This window comes from Euprymna scolopes, chromosome 4 (genome assembly GCF_053919585.1).
Source record: "Euprymna scolopes isolate OS-2025 chromosome 4, ASM5391958v1, whole genome shotgun sequence".
Lineage (NCBI taxonomy): Eukaryota > Metazoa > Mollusca > Cephalopoda > Sepiida > Sepiolidae > Euprymna > Euprymna scolopes.
In genome coordinates, this window is record NC_136485.1 from 30,459,040 (window position 1) to 30,474,673 (window position 15,634).

The 15,634-nt window shown below is 30.3% G+C and overlaps 1 protein-coding gene across 1 annotated transcript in view; it reads right to left on the minus strand.

The window, feature by feature from the left end:
* The window catches only part of LOC145266993 (neuronal acetylcholine receptor subunit alpha-10-like), a 790,101-nt gene that overhangs the window by 194,889 nt on the left and 579,578 nt on the right, over nucleotides 1–15,634 (minus strand). Inside the window, exon 2 of the mRNA XM_080122852.1 lies at nucleotides 14,689–14,909. Within this exon, the coding sequence (XP_079978978.1) occupies nucleotides 14,689–14,909 (221 nt within the window). The remainder of the gene's footprint in view (nucleotides 1–14,688; nucleotides 14,910–15,634) is intronic.

Genomic DNA, 15,634 nt, shown 5'->3' on the forward strand with positions numbered 1-15,634 from the left:
TTCGCAGCTCATCAGTGCGGCTATATATATATATATATATATATATATATATATATATATATATATACATACATATATATATATACATACCAGAAAATAATAGACACTGAAATAAGTATTTTTCCTGAGATAAATATATATTCATTTATATCTATAGATGAGAATATTGCTGAAATAATTATAACTTTTAAAATCTCATTAAAATTTCATCTAACAAAAATGTAGCATGCCACGGAACAAAGGAGCATCAGCATTTTTGCGAGGACGAATCGTGGGTCAATATGAAGGTGTTTTTAATCAAGGCAAATAAGCAAAACATCTTTCAATACCTATTCTTAAGGTAATAGAGTCATCGTACAATGTACAAGCGAGGACAATTTTTTCACAAATCTTTATCCTGGTCGCCGCAGACCTTCTGAAAGAACGTTGCGTTTTGTGATAAGAACATTTGAAGATGAACCTTGGGTGCAAAGCGTCTTAAATTGAAACACAAGCTATAATCACTCCCAGAACAGCTGTTAGTTATCTTCACAAGCTGACTATGGTAGTCAATATCAAGCGCGGAAAAAAATAAGCTCGTCAGATGGTGGAGAGACATATTACATTTAAAACCAGTGCCATTTTCTCTGAGGAGTCACGATTTATATTATTTCGCAATAGTGCGATTGTATGGGTATGGGGTCTTACTTAACATGAGTTTGACTTTAAAACACTGCGGCCAATGCTGAAACATGGAGTTTTCTCGGTTATGGCATAGTGTGCAATTTGGAGTGATGGTCGCTCAGACCTGGGTGGATGCGAAAGAAACATTAATTCCGCCAAATACTTTTCAATATTACATGTAGGACACCTACTAATATTCTAAAGTAGTGAAATAAACTAAATTAACTCCCTATCTATGGAATACCTTCTCACTCTGCTAAAGCGATATAACATTGGTTGAGTCAAAATAGGATTAATAAACTTCCATGGCTAAGTCAGTCCTCGAATACGAACCCAATTAGAAACCTTTAGGACATATCAGAGTGGAACCTAAGCAAAAAGAAAAAAAAGAAGACATTTTCTAGACATAAACTTTTAGGCTTATTGCGTAAGACATGGAAAGAAATTCCTAAAATAATATTCGTCAACTGAACCATGCCATGAGAGTTCTAGTATTGACAACATCAAGTATTACATTTTTGGCCATTTATTTTTTGTTTTGTTCTATAAACTATATGTTTATGGAAATAAATAATGTCTATGCGTGCTATTCTTTTCTGTTATGTCTATATATATATATATATATATATATATATATATAAATATATATATATTTATAAATTTATATTTATCTCTCTATATATAGATAAATAAATATAAACCGTAAGTATATGTATATATGTATATATATATAATATATATATATGTATATATATATATATATAAATAATATATATATAAAAATAATTACAGTAAAAAAATAATTATATATATATATATATTTAAGGTAGGAAGATATCCAAAAATTAAGAATAATTCAATTTCAACCAAGGGCGTTGTTAGTGCTCAAAGAGAGCACATTTTATAATCTTTCTTTATATAAATACAGTCTTATTTGCTACGATGTGCACACCGTTTCCATCATATTTGATTTCGTCAGGCAAGAAAAATTAAAATATATTAATTAAAAAGGTTCAAGACCTTTACAAATTTAGGGGCGAGAAATATTGCTATGACTAGCAATAACAAAAATTAAAGTTCTTATGGGTTTAGATTAATTACAAAAATAATGTTTCTGTTAAAAGAAAGAGGAAGCGTTAACAGAAGGAGGAATTGTTAAAAGCGGTAGTTTAAGGGAAAGGTTACAGAAAGTAGTAAAAAGGAGGGAGTAATATAATAATATAGAAGAGGTGTGAAAAAATAGAGAAGGAGAAATAGAAGAGGGGAGTGAAAACAGTTGTCATGGTTACAGACGGCGCTAATAGAAAAGATTCAATTCAGATTATTTAAAAGTTTTTCAACTATAGAAAAATGTTTAATTAAATAGGGTCAACTAGGCTGTCGATAAAAATACGACGTCTTTCATTCAATTATTTATTTACTCATTTATTTATCTTCAATTTTTATTTTTAAAATTTCTTATATTTTTATTTAGATCTATTGTTTTAAATATTAAAATATAAATTAAATAATTAATTACCCAATCCGATACAAATTAGAAAAAAAATTCAACATTTATTTCCAAACAATAGATACAAATAAAAATAAGAAATAAAAAATAAAATAAATAAAAATAAAAATAAATAAATAAAAATTTGAATGAAATACGTCGTATTTTTTATTGACAGACTAGTTGACCCAATTTTGTTCAACTTTTTTCCTATATTTAATATTATATAACACTCTCCCTCTTACCACGTTCTCTAACCTTTCTCTTAAACTACCGCTTTGAAGAATTCCTCCTTCTTTTAATAGAAACTTGATTTTTGTAATTAATCTAAACCCATAAGAACTTAAATTTTCGCTTATTGCCAGTCATGGCAATATTTCTCTCCTCTATATTTTAAAAGACTTGGAACCTTTTTAATTTTTGTATTTTAATTTTTCTTGCTTGATGAAATCAAATATGATTGAAACGGTTTGCACATCGTAGCAAGATATGACTGTATTTACATAAAGAATTATATATATATATATATATATATATATATATATATATATATATATATATATATATATATATATACAATACACCGTTACATAGAAATTTCCAGTTTTGTATCTAGGGGCACGTTTAAAATACACTGAGAGGGATGGAATCTGACTCTTCATTAAGACATGCATCATTTCTGTGCATTTGAAAAATAAGTTTTTACGAGGATATCACACATCGAAACGACCGGAAAATCAAGATATATTTGAATATCGTTGTGATTAAGGTGGACCTGTTGTTTTCTCTTACTAGTGGAGATAGAGATTGCTTTGTTGCGTTCTTTGAATAGCACGCGCAAGGGCAATTGTAACTTCCTGCACTGATGATTCCGAAAGGATGAAACACTAGTGTATATATGGAGTAAAAATAATAATTGAAGTCATTATTTATAAGTATATATATATACATATACATATATATATACATATACATATATATATACATATACATATATATGTATGTGTGTGTTTGTGTGTGTTTGTGTGTGTGTGTGTGCGTACGTCGAGAGGGAGAAAGTGTTAGAGAAAGAAAAAGTTGCATATAAATAAGGATAGCCAAAAAAGCTAGATAATCTCGTTTGTGCGCATATTTTTGCAATACTTAATTTTCAGAAATATCTGCTTAAAATGTCGGAAATCCTCAGAGAAATGCATTCCAATTAACGTTAGGCTTCTTTGGCACGTCGAGAATTTTTTTTTATAATGTTTCCTAGCCCAAGAGAAAAAAAATGAGATGGAACGTAAAAATACAGAAAAAAAACAATCAAACGAAACAAAATCCCCTCACATAAATACAACGATGCTAAAAATGACGTAAGTACGATTGAATCCCTGTCAAGTGAAAATGCATCAAGATAGACAAGGTAAAACTAAAAATACGTATTAGAACGGGGTTTCAGTCTCAAGTTATTAGGGAAAACGTTATAAAGAAAATACCATTGCAAAAATCATTTGTTTCTGTTTTTTTTGTTGAGATAAAAATGAGAGAAAATATAACAAATATTTACTAATTTCTTTATAAACCTGTGACTTTGATGTTAGTAATATTTTTACTTATGTGCAATGTTAAACACTAATGAAGCTATGAAGAGTGTTATGTTCAACGCCTAGGTTCTTGTTACGCAATGCAAAGGAAAAATGTAAACGTTAAACACTAAACTATGAAGGGTGTTTTAACTGTTTTATATGGGGAGAGTTTCTCAGCGTTGCCCGGGAGTGTATTATGCAATTTATTTTTTATCAATAACAATTGATTTATTTCTATTGCCTCACAAGGGCTAAATCTTATTGCAAAAAATGATTAAGCCTCCATTTCGTTTCTCATAAAAATCAAATTTGTATATGCGATTGTTTTCTCTTTATTATTTAGAATAATATGAAGATAAAACGTTCCACTTTGCTTGTGTTATATGTGAAACTTTTAAACTCGCTATTTATGGAAAATCTAGATAAGTGTAGTAAATAATAGGTAATCAACAATTTGTCCACTATTCAACAACCATGAAATTGTTTTCACGGAACGCTAACACGCTTTCCCGGTGGTTCGCATCCAGATCTATTTAAAACCCCGCAGAACATTGTCTCCCAAATTTCTTTTACGGATAGAAATTACGCTTGGTAATCTTAAAGTCACCTCGCTTCATGTTCGTGATGTCATAACAAATCTATACACCTCAAAGGCGCGTGGGCCTGATCCCTATTAGACTCTTAAAATATGCTCTGATGAGGTTGAACCAGTTCTCCCCAAAGTCTACAACAAATGCCTTATCGTATCTTGCATCCTTAATTACAGGAAAAGTGTATCTGTGGTAGCAGTTTTCAAGAGTTCTAGTGAAAGAATTTACCTACTAAATTATAGTATCATGAGCCTCCTTTATCTCCCCCCAAAAAGGTTGAGTACAGGTGTTGTATAGCAGAGAGTTTCATATTGGGGATCATATATCAGGTAGAGGTAATACAGAGGTAGGGATGAGGGAGACATGACATTTATAACAGAGTCAGAGATTGGGAATTCATTATGGAAGAGGGGCACACAAAGTTCATTTAGATTATGATAGAAAAAAAACACATTTACCTTTCAGTTGTTGAGAGACGACATGAAGACAAAAGTTACAAAAATAGATGATGTTTTTTTATTTCATTTGACCGGTCGAAATGATTTGACGTCAGGAATTCGCATTTGTTCTACATGGTTAAACTTCTACGCCTTCGTCTCTATAGGGAACCTACTCTGACCATGACAGCTCTTTCTGACCGATTATTCGAACTTGACTGCCCGACCGCCTGATCTGACTAATACTTGCTCCTATATTGGGAATTCCTTTTTTGCTATGTTGTCAGATGTATGGTTCCAAAACGTGACCAACTCACGTGGCTAAGCATACGTTTGTCCAAAACACACTTCTGCAAAACACAATTTCTTAACTAACCTATTTTTTTAAAAACATAACCTATTTTTTTACAATATATTTTTAATTTGTATTGTTCATTCTTTTTAGCTGACATTTTAAATTCAGTTTTCATAAAAGAACGAACAACCAAATACTTTTTACAATACAAACAATATCGAACTATTTTATATAGAATTTAACAATAGCTAAATTCTAACATTCCAATTTCTAAATATATTTCTGAAACTTGCTCACAAGGTTCGAGTCTCGGCTTATCCTCATCTTATTTTCCACTTAACTAATGTTCATCTTACTTACAGGAAAAGAGGACATCCCTTTTTCCTGTAACACAGCCACTAGCTCACCCTTCGCAATTGCTAAACTTCTTTCCGATCGACTGTATGGATGTGCTCTACTGCATATATCCAAATTATAATCTCTGAACAAATATACCACACACTGGATAAGACCTAGACTCAAATATTTTGACAAAATATTTGGCGAAAAGGTAGAGGGAGCTACGGAGGCAATAATTTTATGTGTCAGTTCTATCGCCAGAATTCTTGTAAACTGGTACACCAAAATATATATTTATGACATTTTACAGGATCATTCATGAAAATTAAATCGTATAGTATTACCGGATAAATACGTAATATAATCAAAGAAATGCTCCTCTGAAGTTGCTTCAGTTCTCCCCAACAAATGTAATAATGAATCTTGCTTTCCTGACTGCCAGAAAACTGTTTATCTGGTACTAGTTTACAAGAATTCTGGCGGGGGAACTGACCTAGAAAATTATCGCCAGATATCGAGATGGGTATGTTTGCTGATGACATCGCGTTTTATATCATACCATGAGGAGAAAACGAATGAACACATATCTAAGGTAATTGCTGAAACCTGAGGAAAAGGTATCCAGTCTGTAGTGAACTGGGGACGTAAATTGATGAAAATGTTCAATGCTGTCAAGATTAAGCTTCTTTCCTTAAACAATTACAAGACACTTTCTAAACCATTTGTGTCTTAACTAAGAATAGGCGACCTGAAAACTGTTCTTTAAAACTTATCGGCTGTATATACACAGGCGACATATATAAGAACGAATGCATTGATCACATTGCCAAGCTTGTGTGGAAGAAGGTAGGCTCACTATACTATTCTAGATAATTACGGACACCTGAAAGTATCCTATATCTCTACAAAGCCCCCATTAACCCATGCGTGGAGTATTGTTGCCACATCTGAGTAGATGCGTCTATCACTAGTGTTTCGCCTTTTGGGTCCCAAAAAGTCATCAACCTTATAGGTCTAGCACTGTAAACCGAACTCAAACATCTTTCTAATCGCCGAAATATTGTATCTATGTGTCCTTGTTTACAAGTCTTATAATGGAATGTGCTCTGATGAAGATATAACACTTGTACCCGCTCGACATAAATACTCCGACTTACGTGAAAAGCGGGAAAATTCAACCCCTTCACTGTAGAGATATTTAGATGTTGGAAATCCTTCTATTTTAATAGTTTCTTCCATTAAACTTCCCTGACTGACTGACATACAGAAGAAGTATAATTTTAATAGACATCTTGCTGCTCCACTCTACATCTCTACATAGTGCCCCTTTTGATAAGTTCCATAATCGTAGCCTCTTACGTGTACGTGGCGTTGTGCGTTTTACATTGAGTAATAATAAAAATGCAAGTCCGACGTAATAGTGTTCACTTTGTTATATATATTATTTCCGAACTTGAAAACTTCTTAAAATAAAGCAAGCGTTAATTATTATATTCAGTTAAATGTAGGCTTAATATTTTCTGCTTTTGTTTTCTTTTCAGATACAAAGCTGGTATTCATTGACATTTCATTTTGTCAGAGTTTATCCGAACACAGTTTAAAACCATTGCGAATTATATTTTGCGAATGAGTTCGCTGAAAATTACGATCTGAAATGCAGATTTAGACTTTGCCATAGAGATTTAGCGAACGGAGCTGTCTCTCAAGAAACAAAATCTTAAATATTTCCACACGTGTATTAGTAATTTGCTAAGGCCCTCTTATTTTTTCCAATCGAGATTTAAACAAAAAAACATTTAGTCTTTCTTAAAATTAAGCACGCGCAATTACCGGAACCAATACATGTATTTTAGTTGCTCTTAATTTATATTAGAAATAATAACATTTTATAAATGTAATTTGTATTTCATGAGAATTTGTAAAATGCATACGGTTTTCAATGAAGTAGATGAAATAAGATTATGAGAGATGTGAATTTCTTTCTCATTTAATAAGTAGCACCATTTTAATTTAAAGATACAAACTGTACGAAAAGTATGTTAATTAATATTTTGAAATTTGAAATCATATTCTTTCTAAAAAAAACGGTGATGAAAGCACAACTACTAGTCAAAATATTAAGTTTCCGAATACATTTCGTGACATTTATCGACCCGCAGCTTTACTAAAATCTCACCACTATAGAATAATGTACGTTTATTACTTACTAGAAGTTCAGCCCGGCTTTGCTCGAGCCCTATGTGCGGTTCATAACTTTATGTGCATATATATATATATATATATATATATATATATATATATATATATATTAAAAAGTTTGATTAATGTCCAGGTAACCTGCATCTAACATTTCAAGCGTTTAGACCCAAAATTGGCGGAGGTGTTTAGTAGAGTCTGAAGATGTCAATTCTTTAAACTCTGACTTCTTGGCAGCCAAATCCTCGACCCCCCCCCAAACTAACTAAAAAAGCTTCCTGCATGTCTGAATATCCTGTCTGTAAAATTTTAAATGTTAGGGTCAAAATAAGTTGAATAATTTGCTAAAGACACCAAAAGTAAAATCTTTTAACCCTTGACCTCTTGGCAGCCAAATGTTTGGTACAACCCGATTAAACAACTTGCCCTATGTCTTAAAACACTTTATGTAAAATTTAAAATGCTTAGACCAAAAATTGGCTGAGTAATTTGATCGCGGAATCAATTTAAAAAAAAATTGTACCCAACTTTGAACCCTTAAAATTTATTGTTTTGGGCTCAAATCAAATTAAAAAAAATATCCAAGTCTAAATAACCTGCATCTAAAACTTATGTATGTTAAGACTCAAAATAGGCGGAGGAGTTTGGTAGAGTTTTCAAAAGTCAACTTGTTGAACTTTGACCCCCTGACAGCCAAATTTCTGGCTGAAAACCAATTAAAACATTTTCCCAAATCGCGATAAAACTTATCTCAAATCTCGGGTCAGTAGACTGAAAATTGACAGAGTAGTTTAATAGGGAAATGTACACACAAATCCTGACAGAAAGATTTTTTTACATATATAATATCTTCTGAAAAGAAAATACTCACACCCTCAAAAAATCACGTTAATCAGTGCAGGGAGTCACAATTACCGCCGAACCCAGTGACGAAGCCATCTCTTACTCTATTAGCACAGAAGAAACCGTCTGGGCAACTGTAACCACAGCGATAAATATTGGTGATTTAACACTTATATACATATTGGTGATTTAACATTTATATAAATATTGGTGATTTAACATTTATATACATATTGGTGATTTAACATTTATATAAATATTGGTGATTTAACATTTATATAAATATTAGTGATTTAACATTTATATAAATATTGGTGATTTAACATTTATATAAATATTGGTGATTTAACATTTATATAAATATTGGTGATTTAACATTTATATAAATATTAGTGATTTAACATTTATATAAATATTAGTGATTTAACATTTATATAAATATTAGTGATTTAACATTTATATAAATATTGGTGATTTAACATTTATATAAATATTAGTGATTTAACATTTATATAAATATTAGTGATTTAACATTTATATAAATATTGGTGATTTAACATTTATATAAATATTGGTGATTTAACATTTATATAAATATTAGTGATTTAACATTTATATAAATATTGGTGATTTAACATTTATATAAATATTAGTGATTTAACATTTATATAAATATTAGTGATTTAACATTTATATAAATATCAGTGATTTAACATTTATATAAATATTGGTGATTTAACATTTATATAAATATTAGTGATTTAACATTTATATAAATATTAGTGATTTAACATTTATATAAATATTGGTGATTTAACATTTATATAAATATTGGTGATTTAACATTTATATAAATATTGGTGATTTAACATTTATATAAATATTGGTGATTTAACATTTATATACATATTGGTGATTTAACATTTATATAAATATTGGTGATTTAACATTTATATAAATATTGGTGATTTAACATTTATATAAATATTGGTGATTTAACATTTATATAAATATTGGTGATTTAACATTTATATAAATATTGGTGATTTAACATTTATATAAATATTGGTGATTTAATATTTATATAAATATTGGTGATTTAACATTTATATAAATATTGGTGATTTAACATTTATATACATATTGGTGATTTAACATTTATATAAATATTGGTGATTTAACATTTATATAAATATTGGTGATTTAACATTTATATAAATATTGGTGATTTAACATTTATATAAATATTGGTGATTTAACATTTATATAAAGCTTAAACGTAAAGACGTCCGAGCGTGATTTTATTATTTTAATATCATTATCTACGATCGTGGGATTTTAGTGGCTAACTTTTGTTTTACGTATATATATATATATATATATATATATATATATATATATATATATATATATGTATATATATATGTATATATATGTAAAAACTGGCAAAAATAACGAGCAAGAAACGGTATTACTACACAGTTGCACATCGGACGTGAACAATTAAAGAGATTCGCTACCTTTTTTAACGAATCAGTATTTACTTATGATAATGATTTGCTCATACAGATTTACAGTCGGTTTTATTTCTTCTAATTCTCTTCCTTTGAAGATTTTAACGTTGGGTATGTGACAGCCCAACCAATTGCCAACATGACCCACCTTTTTGTGAAACCAGCCGAGAGCTCGTTTAAGTGTCCTCATTGTTCCCTTTTGTGCAATTGTCTGGATCTCTTTTGCATTGGTTCGCCAGGAATATAAGTTAGCTAGGACTTCAAGTTCTTCTTCATAAGTCCTGTGGCACCTAAAATAACTGGTAGGATTGGCATCTCCTAAGATTCCAGTTTCTTTTCATATTATACCTGAGTCCTTGATATTTGGTCTGTTTTTCCCTTTCAACCCTGTTCAGTCTCCCATCATTAGGGACACTCACTTCAACAAAGGTTGCAACTCTCTCTTAATTATTCCATATAACTATGTCAGGTTTGACAGCGGCATTTTCAAGGTAGGGGGCTGTAGGGATTACATGGTTGTAATATATGGTATATAAGTCATTTCCATCTGTTCTTTCAGGTTGATGTTCCTAGGATTTGCTTCTACACTGGATGTGTAATTTTTTACATGTGGTTCAGTGGAGGTAATTACATCCCCCATGATGACTTGGTGTGGTCTAGCCATCCCCCAAAAAAACCTTGCAACTTGATACCAGGTGCCTCACACTTTTCAATCTCTTGTGGCAGAATCTGTACTCTGTAGATTGGATTTAAAGGATATTGATGAATGGAGAGAACTAGTTTACATTTAGCTATGATGTTCGACTAAATTTTTTCTCCACAATGGCAATATAAGATTGATACCTAACCATATTATTCTAAATCAGATACAGACTTTCCTATAGTAATGTACATTTAACTATACTGTCATATTATATAAATGTTTCCTATATTTCGACTATATTCATATTATGTGCCGAGAACCTTTTTTGGAAACTACATGATATAACAATAAATAGATGAATATGTATATTACTACTCACAAATCGATATGGATTGACCATTCACACTGTGGACGATAGAATCAGTAAGCAATGGACAAGTTCAATAGCATTTTTTTGAATGAATGCTTTGATTTCTGTAATGCATAAGTTTAATCCTTCCCAAACAGTTAATAGAAAAATAGAGTAGACAATACCTTTACAGATTTTATAGGGATACTTTTAGAGAATTTTGTGGTGTCTGGGTGTGAGTGTTCCTATAAAATATCTCACTACCAGCAATGTATAGGGTCATTAAATCTTATGAGATTGAATGACCCTATAAATTGCTGGTAGTGAGATATTTTGCTTTTTCTCCGGTGTACACCATATCTAGAATGATAGTGGAACACGATTTTGTTATCCACTGACAATTCTATCATTTAAGATTAACAACTTGTGAAACAAAGAGCTGATATGTAAAATGTTTCTTTAGTGTGTGTTCATGGGTAAGAACCGGAAGTTTACCGCGCACCATACGAAAACGATTAACACATTTTAAAAGCATCCTGCCACATGATTTTACGTACATACCAACACACACGCATAAGCACACACATGCATGTATTTAGCTTTTTTAATATGTATAATTATGTGCTTTGTCACAGAACCATTATAACTGGGTACATTTTTGTGAGATTATTACTATGATGCCAATGAAAAATAACCGGTGATCATATAAACTACAGGTTTACATTTTTTTCATTCTTATATGCATGCATGCTTTATTATGATAGAGTTAAGAATCCAACGAAAATAATTACACTGTAGCAAAGGAAATTGGATTCTTTGTATATTCATCTTTATTTCGCCTTTATTCAAAGAGTCGCTCAATATACGTGATTTGAAATAAAGATATACAATAGAAAATGATATTTAAAAAATTATAATAACCATTTATAATTTAACGCTCATTTATAAATTACAGACAAAATGGCTTTGTACAAAATGACCATAGAAAAAGAAAAAAAACATGCCTTATAATTCTATAGAATAAGTAACGTACAGATCTGAAAAAAAATAAGCTATTTACATATATACTTAAGATATAATAATACCTTATTTGTAGCTCGCAATATCTCGACGAATAACACTAACATATTACTAACTCAATAAAAGTATTGCAATGTCCCACACATTCCATATCAAATGCGAAGTGCGAAGAAAAATGGGCACTTACTCTAGATTCCAACAAGGCGGTTTCTATAATTTATATCCCATCATCAGCAAATTAATAATCAAAGAACAACCAAATATTGAGAACCCGATTTGTTTGTGCACTCTTTTTAAGTCGCTTTTTTTCACGTACATAAAAAAGTGAGTTAATCTACACCTCCCAATTTGCGCTTTTCTGTAGATAATAATACTAAACCTTTACTTTCTTTTACTTTTATTTTTATTTTATTTATTTATCTTTTTCATTTTATTTTTATTTTTAATTTATAATTTATAATTTTTTAATTTGTAATTTTTCTTCTATCATTTTTCATTTTATTTTTATTTTTAATTTATAATTTTTAATTTTTTAGTTTTTAATTTTTCTTTTTTCATTTTTCATTTTATTTTTATTTTTAATTTATAATTTATAATTTTGTAATTTTTAATTTTTCTTCTATCATTTTTCATTTTATTTTTATTTTTAATTTATAATTTTTAATTTTTTAATTTTTAATTTTTCTTTTTTCAGTTTTCATTTTTCATCAGTTCAATTTCTCCTAATTTGCGTAGCCTGTCTACTGAAAGAGGTTTTATTTTATTTTATTAACAATTGAAGTTATTTTGGAGTGGAATTAGAAGCTCATGTTCTATAATTATTGAATATTAAATATATTACATATTAAATTATATGTTTATTAATAAACAAATCCACCGGACATATATAATTTTTTTGTACCGGACTCATTTTATAAACAACGAAAATTTCTCCAGGAAAATGCCTACATCGGACTAATACAGATGGGATCACTTTACCACACTGCTATCAAAGACATTAGCTTCGGATTTTACCATGCAATTTGGATGTGCATTGTCATATCTTTTTCATTAACTTTCCTTACTCTATGATATTTAAATACTATAAAAACTTTTAATTCTGATTTTCATGTCTCACTGACTTTAGTAAATAAGGTGTAAACCATTATAATTATTTGATAATATTTTCTCCTATGAAGAGATGGTAGACATCGAAATCCTATAAGATAAGGAGTTATAATATTTCAAATGTATTCTTTGTCTTACATAGAACAATAAAAATCTTTTGATTTAAAATTGAACCATTTCACATCATAAATTTTAAAATTTATTGACTGGCTAAAATTGTATATATATATATATATATATATATATATATATATATATATATATATATATGCAATAGTTTACATAGAGTATTTAGCTGATTTCTTGCTCATTTCTCATATATTTTTTATTTATTCTACAATATTTATACTTTTCAGTAATCAAGTAAAATTTTCATTTTTATTTTCATTTTCATTTGAAAATTGATTCCAACAGATTGTAATAAAATATTATTATAAAATTTTCCCTGGAAAAAATATATCATGCATCATTCTGATTTCTATGATTTTTATTTTGGTCTGAAAAGAAAGTCTGTTAATGGCGCTGCATGGTTACACATTCGGATTGAAATGTGTACGTTAGTTTCAAGGTTAAGCTGTATAAAAATAGACGCCACGTCTAAGATGGTAGACAGTTGAGTGTCGATGCCTCCGTTAAGTCCTGAAACATAAAGGATACCCCCTTTAAGGGACGCTGTGCGTGTAATTATGTGGCAAGTGTTGCGCAATTCACAACCATATCTCTCCGGAATCGGCACCCCTTGAGTCCCAGTGTAAAGGAGAAGTCAATGACAACTGGAAACAATGCAGAGATAAGCGAGGGGTACACACAACATCTGAAATTCCAAATGGTCACCCTTTTGGTATTAGCCAGGCTCATCGTTATTTAACTTCGGCGATCTGACGCGAACCAGTGTGTCCAACGTGATTATGCCGTATATTTATGCCGTATATATATATATATATATATATATATATATATATATATATATATATATATATATATATATATATATATATATATATAATTATGTATATATATACGTGTGTGTGAGCTTATTTTAATGTAGAAATATAAGGGAAACTATATTCATGCGGATACTTAATTACAAGTATTTTAATAGAATGTGTTCTGATGAACACATAGCAGTTGTACCCTTTCGAGGAACATATTCCCGACTAACCAAACCAGTAGCAACACCTCACTGTTTACTGTAATGTCGACACACGGCGAAAAATCGGCTACTGTAATAGTTTCTCCACTCAAATTTCTAGATTTTGGAATTCGCTTCGTGTTTGTTGTTACCATTTGTGTACTAATAAAAAACAGTTAAAATGTAATGTAAACAAGCATCTTTCTAATAAACTCCTACAAGTCGCTGTTAGACACGATCTCAATACTAGCCCCTTACGTTTCAAGTGGCAATCTGTGTTGTTTGGGGTGACATTCAGTAAAAATCTCATAAATAGCTTCCATCATCTTGAGTAAGTAATTAAAGGTTTGTTTTGTTTTTTTTTAAATTGATATCCGTTTTGTGTAATCTTGGGTAGCGAACGTATTTAGGAGGTTGCGCTCTTCTACAAAAGATCCTAGAGTGTTACCCTATCTAAAACGACAATAATAATAGAAAATTCTAAAAATGACTACTGTACTTACCATATCGAAAATTTGCGTGAGCGTCAAACCCATTTTAACTACAACCGCCTTGGAGGCGTTCTTTACCGGGCGTACTGATCGCTCATATCCTCGAAGGAGATACGTCATCAGCCGTTGTTCTTCTGTCATTTCAAGAGCTTTGAATGGAATGTCATTGTAGTAATCATCTGTTAATGTGACTGGAAGCTGATCATTTAGCTCTCCAGGACGATATTTTAAAACTGAAATATATATAAAAAAAGAGTATAATAAGTAAATAAACAGAAAATGAGAGTTTCTGTCGACAAAACAGAAAAATACATTGTGATTTAATATGTTCGTATATTTTAGAAACGTAATAATTTATGGATTAAATATTTGCATTCCTTGTACGAGATTTGGGCCCTACGATAACTAGCAAGTATGTTAGACAGAAATATATGCCTTTTACATCGCTGGAATTCGAGTTGCTAAACATAAAAATATGACAGATAATAGAATAATGATCAGAATCAAGTCAGAACAATCGAGCCAGATTAGAAAATATAACAATAATAAAGATTGACCTCGAACGTCAAAGGATGATGCAATCGTTAGTTTCGTGATGGTCAGTGTTAGTAACAAAGGAGAGCGATTGATTATATAGTAACAGAAATCAAAGGAGAGTTAATGGAACGCGACGGACATTAAAGAATGTAGTCTATTAGATAATCCGAGAATCAGTATGAGAACTGAAGTCAGACAGATCCAATACATCCCTAAGACAGGCGATTTGCAAGACTACTCAATCCAACCCGACATGTATCTGTTTGGAAACTGAAATAAAAGCTAGAATAAAAAGAAATAGTCTTGGGGTTACTTCTTATGCATTGGAATTAGAAACGTCGTTTATTTCAGGTTGTCCAAGTGAAGTTCCGCCACGCTGTGTAAAACAAATGGTATGTGGACTGGAGTTAATAACCCGTTA